This window comes from Oncorhynchus mykiss, chromosome 3, assembly GCF_013265735.2.
Source record: "Oncorhynchus mykiss isolate Arlee chromosome 3, USDA_OmykA_1.1, whole genome shotgun sequence".
Lineage (NCBI taxonomy): Eukaryota > Metazoa > Chordata > Actinopteri > Salmoniformes > Salmonidae > Oncorhynchus > Oncorhynchus mykiss.
The window spans coordinates 40,537,290-40,552,597 of record NC_048567.1 but is presented as its reverse complement, the minus strand read 5'-3'; the positions used below and the strand labels follow the sequence as shown (position 1 = coordinate 40,552,597).

General features: G+C 42.9%; 1 protein-coding gene across 2 annotated transcripts in view; it reads right to left on the bottom strand.

Annotated features, from left to right (window-relative positions):
• Nucleotides 1–15,308, bottom strand: part of dnah7 (dynein, axonemal, heavy chain 7) — a 241,518-nt gene that overhangs the window by 150,081 nt on the left and 76,129 nt on the right. For both annotated transcript variants that reach the window (XM_036974097.1, XM_021596897.2), the window contains exons 21-25: nucleotides 4,283–4,481; nucleotides 3,173–3,313; nucleotides 2,593–2,805; nucleotides 2,338–2,447; nucleotides 1,885–2,053 (exon numbers count right to left, since the gene is read on the bottom strand). In XM_036974097.1, coding sequence (XP_036829992.1) covers nucleotides 1,885–2,053; nucleotides 2,338–2,447; nucleotides 2,593–2,805; nucleotides 3,173–3,313; nucleotides 4,283–4,481 — 832 coding nt within the window. The remainder of the gene's footprint in view (nucleotides 1–1,884; nucleotides 2,054–2,337; nucleotides 2,448–2,592; nucleotides 2,806–3,172; nucleotides 3,314–4,282; nucleotides 4,482–15,308) is intronic.

Below are 15,308 nucleotides of genomic sequence, written 5' to 3'. Positions count from 1 at the left end.
CTTGTATGTTTGAGAAATTTGATTTATGAAATTTCTATTGATTTGTATTTGGCGAACTGCAATTTCATTGGCTGTTGGCGAGGGGTTCCGCTAGCGGAACGGGGTTCCCAGTCCTAGACAGGTTAAAGATCTAAAGCCTTTGATACTTTGGATCACTCACTGTTGCTGCCTTGGTTGTCCTCTGTCGGACTTGATCAAAATGCCTGCTACTGGTTCAATAATGACCTAACTGATAGACCTCAATGTATAGTTGCTGAAATGATTCCTCAAGGTCACAAAATTAGTACCCCAGGGGTCTATTCTACGGCCAGTACTACTCACATTGTATATTAACGATATTGGTCCCTATGTGAAGAACTGTATACCTTCATGCTGATGACACTGTGCTGATCTACAAACTGCTTTTAAAATGTCATACAAAACTCACTTACTGACCTGAAACGGGTACTGAATGCAGATAAAACTAAATATATGTTTTTTTCTAAAGCCCACAGCACTGGCATCACAGACGTACATATTTACACTTTGAATGGAGCACAAATTAAGTGACTCCACTCATATAAATACCTTGGCATTTGTAATTTAAAGGAGTTATATGTAAAATGAAGCCCCCTTGTGGAAACTAGGCAATTTGCAACAAAACAGCCTCAATTCAAACAACTGTCCCCCCTTCCCTCCTTAAGTTTAGTGTTTGAGTCTTTTGCTTTCAGTTTTGTCCACCAGCTTCAAATTGAAACTGCTGAAACAGACACATACACACAGCGTAACTTGGACCACTTGCGGTTGCCAAGGCATCGTTGTGATATCCATCTTGCTGCCACACAAGTTCTTTAGGAGGTTCAGTAGTAGCCTATGTCTTAGTACCCATCATGGACAACAGGAGAGCACTCAACCTTGGGAATGTTAGCTATCAGTTACATTTTTCCCCAAAAAGGGAGATTCAGCTTTTTTGGATGAAAATCCTTAACTCAAGGCTAAAAGTCTCAATGTGCATGCCACCCAAAACACAATATCTGTATTGTACTGCATGGCTCCATCAGTATTGTTAGAACAATGTGTCAAGTGTGGATATTAAGAATGTGTCAGTCCATATTCATGTGGGCAGAGAAGTGTTGAGTTTAAACTTGAATTAAATTAAAGAGGAAAAACCTAAAGGACCATCTTAAAAATCACCTAAGCTCTTATATAAGTGGCCTGAATCACAATGATCTGTATTGGGTCAAAAAAAAAGTATACAATTCTGTTAAGCAGTTTTTTATAAACTGTTATCATCATATTTGAGTAAATTACTGCCTCATGGAATGCCTATAAAGCCCGGTACAGATCTAACAGCCAAGACAAGATGGTTTTATGAAGTTTGCTTGATCTAAACAATGTAGATTCAGAAAGTCTCATGTCAGCTGCTGGAGTTTCCAAGATGTAACATGTCAAAATAGACATTTGTTTAGCCAATCAAAGAACAGTGTGCTGATGTTCTGTATTTAGCCAAGCAGCTAACATGTGCCCTGTTTGTTGTGCATGTATTTCATGATACTGGTTTGCTACAAAGTTTCATCACATCATTCCAAAAAGTGTCACTGTTACCATGGAAACGGTCTCAGCCCTGCATCTCATATCTTTAATCAGCTGTTCTACAATACAAGATTTTAAAACTGGAATGTTTATCATCATTTAAAAGCTGTATTGATGAGCAGAAGCCATTCATCAATAGAGCCATGCCAACTAGAAGCTGAGCCCTACAGTAAGAGTGGGTGTGAGGGATCTTAGCCTGGTTAAACATGACTGAACGCTGCACACACCATTGTTTCACTTCACTTATCAATGGTGAGTGTCTGGTTCACTCAGTTTTAGTCAGGTTTTACCACGCTAGAGGGATATGCCCACCTTGAAGAACTTCCCCAGGGCGATGTAATCCAAGCCGTCGGAGCAGTTGAAGACAACACATTGCTTGGCCACAGCCTTGGCCAGATCCTTGGTGGTCTCCGTCTTCCCTGTACCTGCGGGACCTTCAGGGGCCCCTCCCAAGTATAAGTGCAGGGCCCCAAACAGTGTTCTGTAGGAGAAGCGGCAGACCTGTGTTCAAATGCTATTTGAAATCATTTCAAATACTTTATCTATGCATGATTGTGCTTGCCTGGCAATAGAATTGTCACAAGAAATGCAAACCCCGCACCCTTGGCACTCTAATCCTTCTAGACCAAGTCGCGTGAAAGATTTCATTCAGATTTCACATAGTACTTAGGTCTGATTTGAGGGAATTGCATTACAGTCGCAGCACATCAGCATGTCGAGGGTCCTGACTTGCCAATGAGTGCGGTGAGTATTAGTGGTCCATACCTGTAGCAGCGGTCAGTAAGTGGAGTGATGACCAGGCGTGGTGTGTTCCCAAGATACTCGTAACCATAAGCAAGGCCGGCGTTGATCATCTTAGTCTGGAGACGGTCTTCCTGTATATATAGAGGTCAAGTCAACACAAACCTGGTCAGTTAGTACTTAATGGAGCCAAGGGTAAAATACATAAGACACAAAACATGCATGCATGCACACATACACACCCAAAAACCCCACATGCACACACACGCATACACTTACCACCCAGTAGTAGCGTAGCTGACTGAGCCACTCAAAGTCAGTCTCGTCCCTGATGCCTTTCTGGACCAGTGTGGCTAGCACATCTCGGGCGTGGACGTCCTGTACCACCAGAGCACCCAGGGTGACCCGGTTCTGCTTGGACAGTTTCCCGCGCACCAGCATCACAATGTCATCGATCTGACTGTTGTTCTGCTGCAGGTAGACATCCAGGGCCTGCAAAACAAAACGAGACATCACTGGTTTGACAGGGAAATATATGTCAATCATAGGGTCATATGATGACCCATGCACTCTCAGTAATCTGTGCAGGCTTTTACACACACTCACACACACACACCAGGTTTTTCTTAACATGGTCCAGTGCTCGTCAAGTGGTTCTTCCTCAGTTAGGTGTGAGATAGCACTTAATCTGTTCTGCAGCATGACATCAGCCTAGATTTCTAGATTTCTGTATTTATTTGACAGTGATAATACACATCAATAAAATGTGCCAGATTATGCCAGCTGGCTAGTTTTCATCTGCAGATATTATATTATATAATATAAGGTAAACTCTTTCCAATGTAGTTTGGCCTTGTACCTTCTGCCCTGAGACGATGGCCGCGTGAATGTCTTTGGTCCAGTACACCTGGGAAACACACAGCACCGTCTGGCCGGGCCAGGTACGCACCCAGTTGATCCTCAGGTCCTTGGGGTATGCCTCAATGGCCTCCCCAATCACCTGGGGCACACAACCATTGGATGTGAAAATAATTATCAAAACAACACTGTAATTAGGAGAGAATGTGTATTTTATTTTACCTTTATTTAACAAGGCAAGTCAGTTAAGAACAAATTATTATTTTCAATGACGGCCTAGGAACAGTCTAGTTCAGGGGCAGCTCGGGATTTGATCTTGGAACCATTTGATTACTAGTCCAACGCTCTAACCACTAGGCTACCTGCCGCCCCTCGTATTTCCATGTGTAAGGCCTATCAAAGTAGATTTTCTGTTAAACGGATGCCCTGCAAAACATTTCGCAAAAATAAAATAAATAAATTTTAACGATTCATATGAATCGATTATTTTAAACAATAATTATTTTTGATGAAACAAGCAATTCACTTTGCCAATCTAGTATCTGGGATTCGGGTCAATCACAGTGAATCAAATGATATGAATCAAAATAATTGTAGAACAAAAATATTAGCTGTAGCCTTCCTTTTGGATTATGTGGTTGCACACTGCTCTTGATAGTATCACTGATATTTAATAAGCTTACATATCGGCCTCATGGCCTTCGTCAGAGCTTTTGTGATTTAAAAAAAAATGTGCACCCTTATGTAGACCTAGCCCCTCCCACATCCGTTCTACATATCGAATGGGGTTGAAGGCAAAGGGAAAAACATAAGTGCTACCAAATATATCAATATGCATTTCATAAATATTACAAAAGTGTATAAATAAGACGTATGAAACACCTTTGTAAAATCACAATGAGGACATAGCAAGTTTTCATTAGTCATTGGGTACATCGTACGAAAAACAGAGAAATCTTAAATAGGCAAATAATTGTATTTAAAAAAATACTTGTCCAGGGTCAGATATCCAATTTAGCTAATAAATCATATTTTTAAGCAGACCTTAGACACTGATATTAGATCTCTTGTTTGCCGATCAATGGAATTGCCATAAGTACTGTAACTGTACCTTATGCAGGGAGCTGATCATACCCATCTCTAGCTCTAGGAGCCATTTCTCCACCTGGCCGCGGGCCTTAGAGGTGGAGATTATATCTAGGAGCTCCACCACCTCTCCCTCGCTGCTCTTCATGTGGGTAATGTCCAGCACTTCTGTGAACACCACGTCGTTGATGCCCTCGAAACACTTCTTCAGATGAGGCTGAACCCTAAAAGAAAGAAGGGGAAAAAAATGGATTGCATTTATGCAGCGTTTTTCACTGGGATGTGTGTGGGTAACTCCTCTCACATTACAAGCACACGTTTGTAACACCCTTTTGGGACACAAAGTAGTAAAAAAAATATGGACCTAGTTCACCCCAAAAACAAAGTTTGTAAGGAGCACATACTGTGCATTTGGAAAGTATTCAGACCCCCTGACTTTTTCTACATTTTGTTGCGTTACAGCCTTATTCTAAAATTGATTAAATAAATGTTTTTCCTCATCAATCTACACACAATAGCCCATAATGACAAAGCGAAAACAAAATTATTAAAAATTAAACACAGAAATACCTTATTTACATAAGTATTCAGACCCTTTGCGAAGAGACTCGAAATTGAGTTCAGGTGCATCCTGTTTCCATTGATCATCCTTGAAATGTCTCTACAACTTAGAGTCCACCTGTGGTAAATTCATTTGAATAGACGTGATTTGGGAAGGCACAAACCTGTCTATATAAGGTTCCACAGTTAACAGTGCATGTCAGAGCAAAACCAAGCCATGATGTCAAAGGAATTGTCTGTATATCTCCGAGACAGGATTGTGTCGAGGCACAGATCTGGGGAAGGGTACCAAAAAATGTGTGCAGCATTGAAGGTCCCCAAGAACACAGTGGCCTCCATCATTCTCAAAAATGGAGGAAGTTTGGAACCACAACGACTCTTCCTAGAGCTGGCCGCCCGGCCAAACTGAGCAATCGGGGGAGAAGGGCCTTGTTCAGGGAGGTGACCATAAACCTGACGGTCAGTCTGACAGGGCACCAGAGTTCCTCTGCGGAGATGGGAGAACCTTCCAGAAAGGCAAAAATCTCTGCAGCACTCCACAAATCAGAACTTTATGGTAGAGTGGCCAGATGGAAACCACTTCTCAGTAAAAGGCACATGACAGCTCGCTTGGAGTTTGCCCAAATACTCTCAGACCATGAGAAACAAGATTCTCTGGTCTGATGAAACCAAGATTGAACTTTTTGGCCTGAATGTCAAACGTCATGTCTGGAGGAAACCTGGCACCATCCCTATGGTGAAGCATGGTGGTGGCAGCAACATACTGTGGGATGTTTTTCAGCGGCAAGGGCTGGAGGACTAATTAGGATCGAGGGAAAGATGAACGGAGAAAAGTAGAGAGATCCTTGACAAGAACCTGCTCTAGAGTGCTTAGGACCTCAGACTGGGGCGAAGGTTCAACTACCAACAGGGAAACGATCCAACATCTCGAGAGACCTGAAAATAGCTGTGCAGCGACGCTCCCCATCCAAACTGACAGAGCTTGAGAGGATCTGCAGAGAAGAAGGGGAGAAACTCCCCAAATACAGGTGTGCCAAGCTTGTAGCTTCATAACCAAGAAGACTCAAGGCTGTAATAGCTGCCAAAGGTGCTTCAACAAAGTATTGAGTAAAGGGTCTGAATATGAATATGTAAATGTTAATTAAATCAATTTTAGAATAAGACTGTAATGTAACAAAATGTGGAAAAAGTCAAGGGGTCTGAATACTTTCCGAATGTACCGTAGACCTACAGCCAGACGCACAACACATATTGCAAGGAACATGGACACTGACTTCAGACCCCTTGATACACTTTTTATGTATCAAAACTGCCAAACATGTTTTTTTGATGTTGATTGGATAGGATAGATACAGAGGAAAGATAGAGGAGAGAATGTGCTAAAATGGCAGTGGGATGTAAACAAACCCATGCAGCGGTATATGTTTTTTGGACACAGCTGCTTACACTGCTTGATCATCCTAGGCCACAAAACTAACAAACTTTAGATTTTAGGAATAATCATACCCTTAATAGAAGGCATAATCCAAATGTGAGCAGGTAGCCTATTTATCTTGTCCCTCCTGGGTGGCAAAGTCCTTGCTTTCCATGCATCACTTCCCACAATTAGATGTCCTTCCCTATCTGTATAACACTGCCACAGTAGGAGCATCTCGTTTAGGCCTACTGCTTGTAATTATTATATTGCATGCAAGGGTTTGCCTGGAAAATCAACAAAATGTTTGTTATTCACACCGCACGCAAAACTATTGCATCTGGCCTAATCCTGATGATAATCAGCTATTGATTGTCCTCTAACCACCAGTCGGGGAACACAAAAGAGACTAATCAAATCTCACATACGACACACGTACCACGCCTAAGCGTTTTGTTGTGCTTTCTGTGACAAATTACTTTGCAATACATTATTTTGTGTTGGATTGAAGTCGAACACTAAAGATAAAATAAAAACAGTTCTGAAAAAAAGGACAGTCGTTAATTTAAAAAATACTAATGAATCATAAAGCAACCAAGCAGCGTTGGAGAAAATGTGTGGCTGCATGAAATGGTTGTGTGGGTTGACTGGGTTGGTCTAGCCAAACTTCGGTACAGAAAGAACTGCGGTAAAGCTCTACAGATGGGAGAATGGCACATCCTTGCTCAAATGGGCATTAAGACGGCACACTAGGTCCTATTCAGCCTCGCAACAGATTCATCGCCTTGCCAAAATCAAACTACCGTAGGTGTTTGGAAAATTCTGTCTTTTCAGAAAAGTCAGTGACTGCACGAGGCGACATGAGGCTAATGAAATTCATGGCAGTAGTGGATGAGAAGGGGAAAAAAGAAACAGAGAAGAGTAAAGGGCTGAGCCTCCTTTGTCTAAAATCACATTCATTATAAACCACATACCTTTGGTGAAATAAGACAAGGCATGCTTATCAGCCTTTCGCCTACTCAGGGAGCCACAGTGGAGTAAGTAGGGCAGAGTGTCGTGAGGAGAAGACATTATATAATTAAATTCCCACAGTAAGTACAGGATTTTCATTTTCGAAAGCCTCAACTTTTTCTCTTCTCCTTATTCCCATCTCTTTTGAGCCGTCTTGATGAGGTGGTTCGGAGCATTTCTTTTTTGCTGAATGAAGTGTATGTAGTGGCCAAGTTTGTGTGTTCTGTTCATATTATACTTTGGTAGGTTATTCTATGAACAGGAGTTGTGAAAAACACCTGAAATGTAAATATGCCCATATACATCACTACGAAAGGAACTCAAATGCCATCACTACTTTAAAGCCTCTGTATGACCAACCACTACAATGCATCTATCTATTGTATAAATAACCCTAACATCTGATACACAATAAGAGACATGGCACCGTACTGTATGTCTGCCGTCTTGCGTTCTCCTACTCGACTTTGCTATTTTGTGATTTTGTGATTTATCTTTACTTTTTTTTGCTCGAAATGTGCCTGCTATTATTTCCTATGATTAACAAAAACTTTTGAACATCGGCAGTTAATAAACTAAATTCCGGCATCAACTTCGATTCATCTGCCTGGGCTCTTTGTGTACCTCTGACCCAATCTCCGGGCTACAAAAGAGGAAACGCAGTCAAAAAAAAGGCAGGAGTGCTGGGTTCCTGGTAAGACTAAGGAGAGGAGAACACCGGCCACCACTTCCCTCAAAGGGACTCTTGTAAATGCAATATCCTGTTTTTCTGAAACATGGCTTTCTGACAAGATACCCCTGATGGCTAGGGTGTAACGGTTCAGTAGGTATGCGGTTTTGGGGTCATGGCGCGGTTCGGTTTGCGCTCAGAGGGAAACTGAAATGCCAACAGTTACTGTAGTTCATTTTTGTTTATTTAAGAAAATACAAAGTGTTGTTATTCCTGACTCCATATACAGTGTCTTCAGAAGGTATTCATACTCCTTGACTTGTTGCACATTTTGTTGTGTTACAGCCTAAATTTGAAATGGATTACATTTATATTTTGTGTCATTGGATGACACAAAATAACCCATAATGTCAAAGTGGAATTAAAAATGTTTACAACTTCATTAATAATGAAAAGCTGACATGTCTTGAATCAATAAGTATTCACCACTTTGTTATGGCAACACTAAAGTTCAAGAGTAAAAATGTACTTAACAAGTCACTTAAGTTGCATGAACTCACTCAATGTGCAATATTAGCGTTTTAACATGATTTTATAATGACTACCTCATCTCTGTACCCCACACATACAATTATCTGTAAGGTCCCTCAGTTGAGCAGTGAATTTCAAACACAAAGACCAGGGTGGTTTTCCAATGCCTCGCAAAGAAGGGCACCTATTGGTAGATTGGTAAAAACAAAAAGTAGACAATAATTATCCCTTTGAGCAAGGTGAAGTTATTAATTACACTTTGGATGGTGTATCAATACACCCAGTCACTACAAAGATACAGGTGTCCTTCCTAACTCAGTTGCAGGGGAGGAAGGAAACCGCTCAGGGATTTCACAATGAGGCCAATATTGACATTAAAACAGTTAGAGTGTAATGGCTGTGATAGGAGAAAACTGAGGATGGATCAACAACATTGTACTTACTCCACAAAAAATCAAATCAAATTTGATTTGTCACATGTGCCAGTGAAATGCTTACTTAACCAACAATGCAGCTATAAGCTAAAATAAGTCTTAAGTAAAAAATAGATAAGTAAAAAATAATTAATAATTCATTAATTAGGCCTTTCATTAGCAGCAGTAAAATAACAGTAGCAAGGCTATATACAGGGAGTACCGATACAGAGTCAATGTGCGGGGGCACAGGTTAGTCGAGGTAATTGAGGTAATATGTACATGTAGGTAAAATTCAAGTGACTATGGAAACATAATAAACAGAGAGCAGCAGCAGCTTAAAAGAGGGGGTGTGGGGTGGGGGAGGGGGGCATTTGATTAATATATATTAATATAAATAAATATAATATATAAATTAATATAAAAAACATTATGTTTTGGGCAAATCCAACTCAACACATCACTGAGGACCACTGTTCATATTTTTAAGCATGGTGGTGGGTGCATCACGTTATGGGTATGCTTGTCATCGGCAAGGACCAGGGACTTTTTTTTAGGATGAAAATAAACAGAATAGAGCAAAGCAAAAGCAAAATCCTAGAGGAAAACCTGGTTCAGTCTGCTTTCTAAAAGACACTGGGAGACAACTCTTCAGCAGGACAATAACCAAAAACACAAGACCAAATATACACTGGACTTGCTTACCAAGACGACATTGATTGCTCCTGAGTGGCCTAGTTACAGTTAGAGTTTTGAAATCGACTTGAAAATCTATGGCATGACTGGAAAATGGCTGTGTTGCAATGATTAACAACCAACTTGACAGAGCATGAAGAATTAAAAAAATAATAATATGCAAATATTGTACAATCCAGGTGTGCAAAGCTCTTAAGAGACTTACGCATAAAGACTCAAGGCTGTAATCGCTGCGAACGGTGATTCGAACATGTATTGACTCAGGGATGTGAATACTTATGTAAATGAGCTGTATTTAATTTTCAACAAATTGGTAAAAATGTCTCAAAACATGTTTTTACTTTGTCATTATGGGGTGTGTAGATGGGTGATACATTTGTTTAATCCATTTTGAATTCAGGCTGTAAAACACAACAAAATGTGGAATAAGTCAAGGAGTATGAATACTTTCTGAAGGCACTGTATTATCATGAGTCATAATAGGGCTGGGCAATATAGCCCAACATTTTTAAATGTTGACGGTATTTGACGGTATTTTATGTTTTGTGGTTTCAATGAAAAATAATTGTCAGTATTATCATCAATTTCTGTATTTTCTGCACTCCTTTGAGATAATTTCCCCACTGCCGTGTTGGGCTGCACGACATTGGCAGAATCATAAAACACGGGACGAGATGTTAAAAACTGTCCATTGTGCCAATAGATGGAATGCACTCACATGAGATTTGCCGTGATGTTGACAGAGTGGCATGGGAGGTTTATTTCTTAGACTGGGTTAAGATGTCAATTATGGGACACATCCTCAGTAGGGTGCCTTCGAATCAGTGGGTGTTTCGGCCTTTAATCACTAAACACCCTCATCAAAGGTGGCCAGCTAAAGGGTGATCAAGCCTTAGCTTGTGTCCCATGCCCAATTAAGATGTCCCACGGGACTATGCAAGACAGGGGCGTCCTCTTCCCTGAGCCAGCCCTACAGCTGACCGCATACCTCATATGCCCTCCTCAAGTTGGAGGGATCTGAATTGGGTTCTCAGGTGGGGGTGGGGGGTCATGAAGTTATAGCCCAGCAAGGGTCCTTCCGTTTGATCCAGATCCACTGGCTGACTCTTTCAGCTGCGTGAGAAATTGCTCTGACGGTCTGCCGCAGAGCCTGTCCATGGATTCCAAGTTCTTTCAGCAACCTGATGGTGGAAGAAGCCACGAATCCTCTGCATCCCACTTCAACTGGCCAGACTTTTGCATTCCAGCCACGCTGAGTTGCGTCTGCTGCCAACTCTGTGTAACGCAGTTTCTTACGCTCGTAGGCCTCTTCAACAGAGTTTTCCCACGGGACTGTGAGCTCTATGATGTACACAGCCTTTCGTGAAGGGGACCAGAGTACCATGTCTGGCCAAAGGTTGGTAGAAGCAATCTCAGATGGAAAAATTAGTTGCTGGCCAATATCGACAAGCATCTTCCAGTCCCGGGCCATGGCTAGGTGTCCAGTTTCTGGCTTCGTAGGAGGATACTTGGGCCTTTTCTGTCCCTCCCGGATGAATGTTGTTGTTTTGACGGGATTGCTTGTTTTTGGAGGTAATGAATTGGTTGCACTCCTCTTGGTCTCAAGTGCTGCAGCCAGGCTCTTGAGGACCTGATTGTGCCTCCAGGTGTAGCGGCCTTGTGAGAGGCTGGTCTTGCAACCTGTCATTATATGCCTGAGAGTCGCTGGAACTGGGCAGAGGGGGCAGGTCGAGTCCTCGCCATACCATTGATGTAGATTTTTTGGTGATGGAAGCACATCATAAACAGCTCTTATGATGAAGCTGATGTTGCTTGCCTCCATTTGTCAAAGCTCACTCCAGTTGATCTTTCTCCTCTCCAGGCCTTCCCACCGCGTCCATTGCCCTTATTTAGCAAGAGAGACAGCCTTTGCACTTCTTGCAGTCTCCTCCTGTCTGCGCACCTCCTCGACCACCAGCTTCCTGCGTTCAGATGTTGTTGCCTTATAGAACGTTGGTTTACTTGCTGCCAGGCCAAAGCCTCCTCTTCCATGCTGGATATTCCCCACAATGTCTTGGTGTCTCAGGGCTGATGTTGCTTGCTGCACAGCCTTGGATGATGTCCATTTCCGTCCAGTTTGTAGGGGAGGTGCAGCCTTGCTAATGGTCTGGTCTTTGGAGTCCTTCAATGTCATCTGAAGTCTTACTTTAGAGCACTTGTACTCCTCCGTTAGACTTGTAAGAGGTAGTTCAAGGACCCCTTTGCCATAGAGGCCGATGTTACTCAGGCATCGTGGGACACCCAGCCATTTCTTCACGTATGAGGTAATGGTTTGCTCCATCTTCTCCACTGTTGTTATTGGGACCTCATAGACGGTGAGTGGCCACATTACCCGGGGGAGAAGTCCAAACTGTAGGCACCAAAGCTTGAGCTTCCCAGGCAGTAGGGTCTTGTTGATGTTCTCAAGACCGTCGGCGATGTCCTGCCTTACTTGCTGAACTTGATCTTTATCCCGGAGGCTTTCGTTGTACCATCTACCCAGGCTCTTGATGGGTTGCTCAGACACCGTTGGTATCGGGTCATCTCCAATGCAGAACCTCACATCTTTAAGCTGTCCCTTGACTATGGAGATGCTTCGAGATTTGCTTGGCTTGATTTTCATCCGGGCCCACTTGATGTTATCCTGCAGTTTTGCAAGTAGCCGCCTGGGGCGTTCTTGTAGAGCTTGTATGGTACTCCATTAGGCCCAGGAGCCGAGGCCGCTCTTGCTCTTCGGACAACGTTCTCTACATCCCTCCATTTTGGAGGGTCAGTGTCCAGATTGAATTCTGGTGATTGAATAGGTGGGATGTCATGTGGGATGATTATCTGCTCATGCCTTTTCATGTCCTGGTGGACCTTTTCCAGATGTTCTTCCAGTTCAGGCTTTGGAGTTTTTAGGATTCCGCACTTTTCCTTTGCAAAGAGATCTTTGACAAACTTAAAGGGGTTTTTATAGAACCGTGTTCTTGAGTGTTCCTTCTTCCTACGAAGTTTCCTTAAGTTTTCCGCTCTTCGCAAGGTTGCCAGCCGACATTTAATGTCTTCTTGGAGTAGCATGAGACCTTCTCTCTCTGCATCAGAGGCCTTCTTCCACTGCTTCCTCAGCTGCCTTCTCTCTCTGACAAGTATCTCGATCTCCTGCTGCCTCCTAGATTTGGCTGGCGCGGGTGGTGTCTTGCCACTTCTCCTTTCGTTTACTCCAAAGCGCTCTTCGCCGTAGTGGTAGATAATGTCTCCCATCCTTTCAAGCTTTTTCTCTGCTGTTCCTACCTGTTGTTCCAAGATTTTTGTCAGGTCGTTGTTGATTGTTTCCCACTCTCTCTTTTCAACAGCTTTGGGCCACTTCACACTCGGTCTGTGCCCTTTGATCTTTTCCTCTTTTAGAGGTCTCTGTGGTTGGGTGAGTTCACCCACCGGCATTTCTGTGCTTGTGTTATCCTCCTCGGTTACAGGGGTGCTGATGCTCTGCGAACTTTGGTTTGCGTCCAGTCGCTGTGCTTCATTCGACTGATTTGACTGGCTGCTTCGTAAGAAGTACTGGTCAATGCGAGGTCCCTGTCTCTGCTCTCCCAAGCACCTTTTCCTCCCTTGATGGATCCTTAACCCCCTTGCCGATGTTACTCTCTCCCAACCACAGCTGCACACCTGAAGTGTGTGTCCTGCTGCTGTTATGGTTGTCTCATGTGCTGTGTTCCTACTCGTAGTCGTTTCCGTTCCTGGGTCCGTAACCGTGTGATCAGTTGTTGAGCCATCTTGCGCCCCAGCTCTCGCAGGCTCTAGGGGTATGTTCCTTTGTTGACTTTCAGTAGCACTTAGCGGGTGTCTCCAACATAGTGAAACAGCGTCGGAAACTGCCAACATGGGTAGCTAGCCCATGACAGCCCCAGTGGGGTCTATTCCCTCCGGTCAGCTGTCTCTCCAAGCTGTCACACAGACTTTCCTATGTTGTCAGCTGTCCTTTCACAGCAGTCACTGGACTGGTCCAGATGAACATTAAAACATTAAGGCCATATTTTTAACCAAATGTTGCAATTGGACTTGCAATTTAGAACAAAACACTTGGGTAAACTGTTGGAATCATGGAAATATAACAATTATTTCAATTATATACAGTGGGGAGTATTTGAGATACTGCCGATTTTGCAGGTTTTCCTACTTACAAAGCATGTAGAGGTCTGTAATTTGTATCATAGGTACACTTCCAACTGTGAGAGACGGAATCTAAAACAAAAATCCAGAAAATCACATTGCATGATTTTTAAGTAATTCATTTGCATGACATAAGTATTTGATCACCTGTTAGTTTTGTTTTAAGAATCCCACTCATTACCTGTATTAACTGCACCTGTTTGAACTCGTTACCTGTATAAAAGACACCTGTCCATACACTCAATCAAACAGACTCCAACCTCTCCACAATGGCCAAGACCAGAGAGCTGTGTAACGACATCAGGGATAAAATTGTAGACCTGCACAAGGCTGGGTTGGGCTACAGGACAATAGGCAAGCTGCTTGTTGAGAAGGCAACAACTGTTGGCACAATTATTAGAAAATGGAAGAAGTTCAAGATGACGGTCAATCACCCTCGATCTGGGGCTCCATGCAAGATCTCACCTAGTGGGGCATCAATGATCATGAGGAAGGTGAGGGATCAGCCCAGAACTACACGGTAGGACCTGGTCAATGACCTGAAGAGAGCTGGGACCACAGTCTCAAAGAAAACCATTAGTAACACACTACACCATCATGGATTAAAATACTGCAGCGCACGCAAGGTCTCTCTGCTCAAGCCAGCGCATCTCCAGGCCCATCTGAAGTTTGCCAATGACCATCTGGATGATCCAGAGGAGGAATGGGAGAAGGTCATGTGGTCTGATGAGACAGAAATAGAGCTTTTTGGAAGAAGGATGAGTACAACCCCGAGAACACCAACCCAACCATGAAACATGGAGGTGGAAACATCATTCATTGGAGATGCTTTTCTTCAAAGGGGACAGGACTACAGTACCGTATTGAGGGGAGGATGGATGGGGCCATGTATCGCGAGATCTTGGCCAACAACCTCCTTCCCTCAGTAAGAGCATTGAAGATGGGTCGTGGCTGGGTCTTCCAGCAGGACAACGACCCGAAACACACAGCCAGGGCAACTAAGGAGTGGCTCCGTAAGAAGCATCTCAAGATCCTGGAGTGGCCTAGCCAGTCTCCAGACCTGAACCCAATAATACATCTTTGGAGGGAGCTGAAAGTCTGTATTGCCCAGCAACAGCCCCGAAACCTGAAGGATCTGGAGAAGGTCTGTATGGAAGAGTGGGCCAAAATCCCTGCTGCAGTGTGTGCAAATCTGGTCAAGAACTACAGGAAACATATGATCTCTGTAATTGCATGCAAACAAACGTTTCTGTACCAAATATTAAGGTCTGCTTTTCTGATGTATCAAATACTTATCTCATGCAATAAAATGCTAATTAGTTACTTAAAAATCATACAATGTGATTTTCTGGATTTTTGTTTTAGATTCCATCTCTCACAGTTGAAGTATACCTATGATAAAAAATTACAGACCTCTACATGCTTTGTAAGTAGGAAAACCTGCAAAATCGGCAGTGTATCAAATACTTGTTCTCCCCACTGTAGTTAGAATACAATTGGGGGAACTCCAATCAAGTTGTAGAAACATCAAGGATGATAAATGGAAACAGGATGTACCTAAGTTCAATTTCAAGTCTCATAGCAA